Source organism: Alosa sapidissima, chromosome 22 (genome assembly GCF_018492685.1).
Source record: "Alosa sapidissima isolate fAloSap1 chromosome 22, fAloSap1.pri, whole genome shotgun sequence".
NCBI lineage: Eukaryota > Metazoa > Chordata > Actinopteri > Clupeiformes > Clupeidae > Alosa > Alosa sapidissima.
Genome location: NC_055978.1, coordinates 4,179,787 through 4,188,341, shown reverse-complemented (window position 1 = coordinate 4,188,341; position 8,555 = coordinate 4,179,787). Strand labels below are relative to the sequence as shown.

Here is an 8,555-nt window from a genome sequence, read left to right as displayed (position 1 = left end):
GCTATCAAGCTAATCACAGGGTAGGGGAGGGGAGAGAGGGACACACACACACACACACACACAAACAGACACACACACATACATTCACACACACACACACACACACACACACACACACACACACACACATATGCACACACACATGCACTTATGCACACACAAACACACACATATAATGTTTCCTCCCCTGGTTGTGGGCAATCTACACAGCTGCAACTGGGGTTTTTTTGGTTTCCATGGTAACAGAGAGCTCACATAGATCGCCAGAAGGTCAGCGGGGACTTTCTCTCTCTTTCCTCTGCTCATCCACATCCCAATCCCTCTATCACTTATTTCTTCTCTCTCTCTTTCTTGTTCTCTTTCTCTCTCTATCTCTATATCTCTTTATCTCTCTCTTCCCCCTGCTCATTCTCACCTCAATCCCCCCATCACCCTTCACTTCTTCCTTTTCTATCTCTCTCTCTCTCTTTCTTCGTTTCTTTTACCTCAATCCCCCATCACTTCTTCCTTCTCTCTCTCTCTCTTGCTCTCTTTCTCTATCTCTCTCTCTTTCTTCGCTTCTCTTACCTCAATCCCCCACCACTTCTTCTTTCTCCCTCTCTCTTTCTCTCTCTCTCTCTCTCTGATAAATTTTTAGCCCATCTTGACGGGCAGGCAAGCAGGGTGGGTGGACCGACAGACTGACAGATAAGGCCGGCCGTCTGGCTGGCACTCGGTCAAGAGCAGGGGCACATCTGGCCGCCCCCTCGCATCGGTTTAGCGCTGCTGCCGGGGCTGACCGTTACCACGGCAACCTCCCACCCACCCCACCCCCTCACACCCCCCCCCCCCCCCCCCTCCCCCATCCCGGCCCCTTAGCCCCACCCTCACGAGCATGCCGACAGTGATGTAACTCATGAGGTCATCCAGAGGCGGCAGCTGCTGCTGCTGTTCTTGTAGTTAAAGCTTCTTAGGCGGGGATCACATTAGCCAGCGGCAAGCTGCAGGTTTCCTATTGTTCTCTATGGTTCGGCAGCGGAACGGTGGCACCGCTGGCGTAATGCTAGCGTTGAACAAGCTGAGCGTTGAACTTGGCTCAACGCAAGCGTATTCAATTGACAAACTGTTTGTGTTGCTTAGGAACAAGATAAAACTTATTATGTTGTGTGGTGTGGAGTGCTGCGTTACATTTGCCGTTGCCGCTTGCCGCTGGCTGATGTGATCCTCACCTTAGGGAGGGAGAGGTTGGCCAGTGCACTCCCTGCCTCATCAGCACCACCACAGCAGCAGAAACAGCAGCAGGGTCCGTCTCCAGCGCTGAGCTCCTCTCTCTTCTCTCCTCTCTCAGCATCACACAGCACCTCCACTGGGTCTTCCTGTCTGTGTTCACTCTCTCTCCTCTCCTCTCTCAGCATCACACAGCACCTCCACTGGGTCTTCCTGTCTGTGTTCACTCTCTCTCCTCTCCTCTCTCAGCATCACACAGCACCTCCACTGGGTCTTCCTGTCTGTGTTCACTCTCTCTCCTCTCCTCTCTCAGCATCACACAGCACCTCCACTGGGTCTTCCTGTCTGTGTTCACTCTCTCTCCTCTCCTCTCTCAGCATCACACAGCACCTCCACTGGGTCTTCCTGTCTGTGTTCACTCTCTCTCCTCTCCTCTCTCAGCATCACACAGCACCTCCACTGGGTCTTCCTGTCTGTGTTCACTCTCTCTCCTCTCCTCTCTCAGCATCACACAGCACCTCCACTGGGTCTTCCTGTCTGTGTTCACTCTCTCTCCTCTCCTCTCTCAGCATCACACAGCACCTCCACTGGGTCTTCCTGTCTGTGTTCACTCTCTCTCCTCTCCTCTCTCAGCATCACACAGCACCTCCACTGGGTCTTCCTGTCTGTGTTCACTCTCTCCGCTCTGGCTCCAGCCTCATTATCGATGTGTATGAGTGTTTTCCTCCCCTGTATATGCACCAGATAGGACTATGGGTTTTAGTAGTCTTCTCTTACTGTCTTATTCACATCCATGGCCATATGGTCCATTTATTTTTTTTACCATGGCATGATGTGTAAATAGTAATGTGTATGTTTTCTCTGTCTGAACTTCGATGTGTTTGATATTTCATTTAGATTTGAAATAAATTGCTTTAATTTTGGTTTGGATTCGGTGCTGCTGTGAAGCACATTTTTGGGCACTGTTTTACTGCTCAGTGCTCCCATTTGTTTTCACAAATGTATGTTATTTTATACGAGTATAGTGTGAGATCCTTTAAACAGATACGATCTTGCATGGTCCATACGACTGCATGTCATATAAGTTATATGCTGTAAGTTATACTGTTACCTCACCATGAAATGAAAGAGATGTATTGAAATTGTCAGAAATATCACTCCAACAGGTTCTGTTATGAATGTCCAATGTCCTCACCCCACTGAATTCAACTACTCCGTTTCAGTTACGTCTAAGTCTCTTTAAGCACATTACACACTTGAAACCAGAATCTTGAAGATGTCCTCCCCACAGACCTCGTTCTAACTCTTTAAAACAAACCCATGTTGTGTTGATTCTGCACACAGAGCACTATGTGATGTCCACCTTCAAGAGGAACCCCTTGGAGCAGGCTTTCAGACGACCCAACGCCAACATCACGTCCAACTACCTGATCAACCAGTACTGGATCCTGGTCAGCCACAAGTTCCCCGCGCTGCTCTATGACCTCTTCCTCCGTCTGTCGGGGCAGAAGCCACAGTAAGAGAGAGCCGCCTCACTCCCTGGGTGTCTGGAGGCTTTTTTCTCTCACTTGTTTGCCTCCTCTAAGTAGCAAAATAGGTGAAAATGGCGCTGATGGGCCAGCTCGTCACAATATCAATTGTTTAAAATCCACAATGTGTGCTTTCACTTCCTGATGTGAAAGTTCCTGTGTCATTTTATTTGAAATGAATTCCAAAGAATGGGGAGCCTCAACGGGACTTTGTTTGAAATGAGAAACCTTGGAGTCAGTTACCCCATTTTACGCTGTTGTCTATATAGCCACCAGTGCAGGTACTAAAATAGTGAGGCATAGAAACATTTCTGATTTGATTTGTCTTCTTGAAAGCAATTCTTTTGGAAGTCTTTCCCTGTGCATTGTGTTTTTCTAAGACCAGTTATCCTTTTCTTTAATGCAGCTTAGAATTGACTATAACAAAGGGCATAGTATCAAGTGTTAGACCCTAGTCTTTTCCTAGAGAGTTTCCGGTTGAAACGTTCAAAACCAACACAGATACTTTGAAATGAAAATGAATCAGACTTTAGCACAATGCAGGATACAATGTCGGCTTTGTCCCCAAGTTACCATTAGCTCAATGTTGTTTTCTGTGCCACCGGAAATGCCTTTCTTTTACGTTTCTTGGTGTTTTAAGCCCCCAATGTTGTCTTCAAGGCAGCACTGCCTGGAAGGCGCTAGGATTAGGCATGGGTTAGGGTTGGGGTTAGGGTTAGGGTTAGGGTTAGGTGCCTTTAAGTTGACGGTGGCAGCACTGCCTGGAAGACGACGTTGGGGTCTCAAAACACCATCGAGCCTTAGGAACGCACATGTTTGTTTATGCAGTTGAAAGGGTCTATACCAGGGTCTATGCAGTTGAGGGAGAATAGAGTACATTAGGTCGAAGTACCTCCATATGTTTGTCACCAAGGATGATGCGGATCTTCAACCGGCTGCACAAGGCCATCGGCCTGCTGGAGTACTTCAGCAGCCAGGACTGGGAGTGGAACTCGGAGAACATGAACATGCTGATGAGCCAGCTCAGCCCTGAGGACCGTAAGGTATGGTGGCCGCTGAGATGCGGATCAAGCATCTCTCTCTCTCTCTCAGCGCTGAGGACCGCAAGGTATGGTGGCCCCTGAGATGTGGATCAAGCATCTCTCTCTCTCTCTCTCTCTCTCTCTCTCTCTCTCTCTCTCTGGTGGCCCATGTGATGCGGATCAAGCATGGCATCTGTATTTTGGGGGCTTTCTGCCTTTATTATGATAAGATAGTGAGAGACTGACAGGAAGTGAGTGGGAGAGAGAGATGGGGTGCAATCGGGAAATGACCCGGGTCGGACTTAAACTCGGATAAAACCGCTTGCTAAATGAATAAGTGTAAATGTAAATCTCTCTCTCTCTCACTCTCTCTTTATTTCTATCCATTTCTTTTCACTATTCAAAAGTTGTTATTGTTATTCTGTGTTCCAGACCTTCAACTTTGACGTGCGTCAGCTGAACTGGCCTGAATACATTGAAAACTACTGCATTGGGACAAAGAAGTACGTCCTGAATGAAGACATGTCGGACATCCCTGCCGCGCGGCAGCACCTGAGGAAGTGAGTGGAGAAGACATGACTACATAAAACTGTAACTAGACAATTCCAAGGAAATTACCAGTGCATGAAAATGCAAAAAGAAATGTGATGTAAAATAGCATAGTTGAAACAGATAGTGCACAGATAGTTACTATGGTGTTGCTAAGGTAGACATGGTTTGTTCCTTTGCTAAATAAAGTGGATGTTATGCTGGTTGCTAGGGTAATCATGTTGGTTGCTATGGTAGTTGCTAGGTTGACATTGTGAAAGAAGTGTCCACCATCTTGTTTTTTAAAAAGATAAAAACAGGATATTCTTGGTTTAATGCAGCCTTTCTCAAACTTCTTTGACCAAGCGATCATAGCAGACTTTGGGGTTATAGGGCCCACCAACATGAAAGGCTAAAATAGCTTTTGGCCACATTATATTCAAATCTGACTATACAATAATGCTAGACAATGTATTATCCAGTCTCTGCTCCGTTTTTATGGAAGTTGCAAGAATCAACTTTGTTCTATTAAATGTTGTTACCTCACTCCAATGGGTTGAAGCAGAGCTTTGTTATACCAACATTATCGAGTGGTTTCAGTTTCTCTCGCGCAGAAGCACACACACATGCATTGAACACATATACCACTATCCTACCACTTAATTGTATGCCTATATGTTTGATGACACCAAAAAAAGAAGCTTGTTTTAAGTTAATATCTCAAAAAGTATAAAGTGTACAAAAGTCTATGTATGAAAAACACATAACAGAGATGTCTTTTGGAAGACCTACGTTACAAAGTTTGAATGAAGTTTGGACATTAAATGGCTGATTAAATGAATAAGTGGTGGTGGAATATGAAGAAGAGGAAAAAGGAGCCTAGTGATAATAGTACAGTGCATTTTCATGCACTATAATTAAATTAAATAAAAGCAAAATAACACTACCAATTAATCACAGTCAGAGTCAGAAGGGTAGTTTGTTTTAAAGCCAATTGTGAAGTCTTGATTATCTATTGGTTAGTGCATTACAACTCACATCACTTTGAGATTATGGGCTAGAATTACTGTAGCTGATTAAAGTTGCTTCTTTTGACTGCCTTTAACTGAATTTGTTTTCTCTTAAATTATGGCTAATATCTGTTCTTTTCTTTCATCTCTCTCTCTTTCTCTCTCTCCTCATTTTTCTCAGACTGAGGAATATCCGCTACACCTTCAACACTGTCCTTGTCGTCTTCATCTGGCGCGTCTTCATCGCCCGCTCCCAGATGGCGCGCAACATCTGGTACTTTGTGGTCAGCCTCTGCTTCAAGTTCCTCTCCTACTTCCGAGCGTCCAGCACACTGACCAAGTGATCACGCAACCCAAAAAAACTCCAACACTGCCCCCCCCCCCCCCCTCTCCACCAGCCATCAGCCCAGGCCACCCCCCCCCAGGCCCTGTAGAGACCTGCCAGGTCACCCTCCCCAATCACCTGCCCAACCCTCCACTCCACTCCTAACTCTGACCAAGGCCTCACGCACAGCGCAAGCGTAAGGTTTTCTGATGATGAGTCTCACCACACCTCGAGATCGCTCGGTGGGCTGGGGGGGGGGGGGGGGAGCGCAGCAGGGGATTGTGGGAGCTGCAGTCTGCCTGGGCTTGGTGAAGGGACTCTGAAGAAGGGATTTGTCTTGGTCATCTTTTCCCTCAGTCTTATCTTGCACTCACGCCATCCCTCCCCAGATCTCTTTCTAGATGATTCTGCTTGTTTTGTTCCTGCACTGACCTGTTCTTAAGTCTCAATCATTTAAAAATCAGAAAATTCCTGATTCTTCGTTCCTGAAATTTCAGAACCCCCTGCCCCTTTTTTAATGTCAGCTTTTCCTTACATTGACAGATTATATAATTATATATATGCAATGAGTAACTCCGGTCGTGTGATATCATCCTGTCATTGTAATGCATCCACATTCAATGCCTTGCCACTTTGGACGATTTTTTGAAGCCTACTTGAATAATGACGGCGTTGTTCTGCCGAAGGATGTTTTGTTTAACCTGAATCTTGAAACAAAAAGTTGAAAAAGAACCATTTTATCGTGCTGTAAACAGTGTCCTTTTCTGCCTTCCAGTACATTGATTGCCCACCTATATATATAACGATTGCAAGCCCTCTTTGGGGACTGTGGTCCATTCCAAGGACAGACAGCACATTGCATTCAAGGTTAATGTCCAAAAAATACAAGATTAAAAAAAGTAAAGCACACTCCTTGATCAGTGGAGGTGTCATCAATGGTACTAAAAATAATGTATTATTGGAGTTGCTACGTTTGTTAATGTTTTTGTGTTGTCGTAACAAACCACTATCACTCTTGATATCAGTATGTGTAACAGACACTTGTGGACTTGTTTTATCGTTTCCACCTTTTGCCTGTTTGTACAGCAGTTTGTACTGAAACTAAGTTTACTACTTTTACATCTTTCTAAATGATGATCACGTCAAACTAAGGCTTGTCATGTTAATGGTTGCCGATGGTAGTGTATAATATATAAATAAACCTACAGAATTTGAGAAGTCTGTAAATACTCATAGTTATATATTATTGTTGTAATTACAATAGTACCAAAGGGGTTACACAGCAGCCTCATTTAATGTCAAGAGAGCTTCCTTCCGTTTTTGTTTGTTTGTTTGTTTGTTTGTTTTGACCAACACAACAACGCAGAAACGATTCATAATGTGTCTGAATGTGGACTGATGTGTATATGGGGGATGCTGTATGTAAAATAAGATACAGAAAACTGTGTTAATCAGAGATATTCTGATATATTCTGAGCAGTCTCCGCACTCACCTTCCTAATACCCTTATTCAGCATCCATCTTTGGCCCATGTAGGGTGAACCCAGTTTAACGGTCAGTTAAGCCTTTCACTAAGACGGAACTCCACCTACAATGCCTCCTTGGCATTCAGTGGTAGCATCTCTAGTTAAGGTTTGTTTCTATGTGAGTCTGTGGTTTGTCGATGACACAGTAAGATGGTCACCTTTATTTTTTATCATCCAAACTACATTGTCGACAGTGCATGATAGGACACCACATGAGGTCTGGGCCTGACACTTGTACTGTAATGTTGGGGAACACCTTCATCTTTTTATTAACTATTTTTTTTTTTTTTTTTTTTTTTTAAGACCTTGGTTTTAAGTGTTAATTTACTGTCTTATCTCTGTTCCCTCTCTGAAGATGCTTCATTGAAGTCTGCTTGGAAAATCGCTAATAAACTAAAAGAAATCAAAGGCCTGTGCAAGTTGTCACTTTATAGTGTGCCACACCACACCTCTTTTGTAGTAATGGAATGCAACAGTGTGTGTGTGTGTGTGTGTGTGTGTGTGCGCACGTGTGTGTGTTGGGGGGGGGGGGGGGGGGGTATTCCCTCTTTTTTGCTGTTGATTACTAAACAGAATACAAATAATACAAAAAAATAATATGAACATGATATTTTTGCCACACAGCTCCATAGGTTTATAGGTAGCGAGAAGCTATGTCAAGGCAGGGACTCTGAAATGGGCAAGACCTCTGCGGTGAAGTGAAACTGAATAAACCAATCACATGCATCCAGTGGTATATATTGATCTATCTATATCTATCTATCTGTTTATCTTTTATTAATTAACTTCGGCCTGACTCTGCCCACTTGCGTCTGACTTTGCTCTGGCCACAGTGCACTGTCATCAAAACACGCTGTCAAACTCGCACCCTCTGTGTTGATGTGCATGTGACCCAATCCCATGATACAGAATTCAAAAGGGAGAGAGAAGTGCTGGTGATCTACACGGCTCAAAGACGTCATTCTTAATGCACTCTCATCACTCGTCACTACCTGTAGCACTGGTAGAATGCTTTCTACCAAATAGGAGGTACAGAACAGGTAACGTCGATGGAAAAGACATGTAGGCCTAAGTTTGTCACAGGAAACAGGATGTCATAGATCTGCCAGGCTGAGGTGTCACCACTTCAAAATGTGGTTTTGTGTTTTTGAATACCTTGAAGGTTCTCAAGTGTCTGTTTCTTCTAAATACAAAAAGGTCTCCTTTATCCCTTACGAGCCCGACCGTTCTAATTTCGTTACAAAAGTAACGATGGCCAATCGTCTAATATCTCAGCTGTCCAATGACTGATTTTATTTCTGAAATCTTCCCCGTAATGCTGACAACATAAGCTTCAATTTGATATGATTGGTTAAGGGGTTTATGGCGCGAAAATGTTTTGGATACTTGAAGAAATGTCTTGAAAAAAT

General features: G+C 44.3%; 1 protein-coding gene across 1 annotated transcript in view; it reads left to right on the top strand.

Annotated features, from left to right (window-relative positions):
* LOC121697870 (fatty acyl-CoA reductase 1-like) overlaps nt 1-7,515 on the top strand; it is a 47,169-nt gene extending 39,654 nt beyond the window's left edge. Inside the window, exons 6-9 of the mRNA XM_042079657.1 lie at nt 2,551-2,722; nt 3,649-3,778; nt 4,190-4,317; nt 5,477-7,515. Coding sequence (XP_041935591.1) covers nt 2,551-2,722; nt 3,649-3,778; nt 4,190-4,317; nt 5,477-5,639 — 593 coding nt within the window. The 3' untranslated portion in view covers nt 5,640-7,515. The remainder of the gene's footprint in view (nt 1-2,550; nt 2,723-3,648; nt 3,779-4,189; nt 4,318-5,476) is intronic.
* Nucleotides 7,516-8,555: the final 1,040 nt, after the last annotated feature.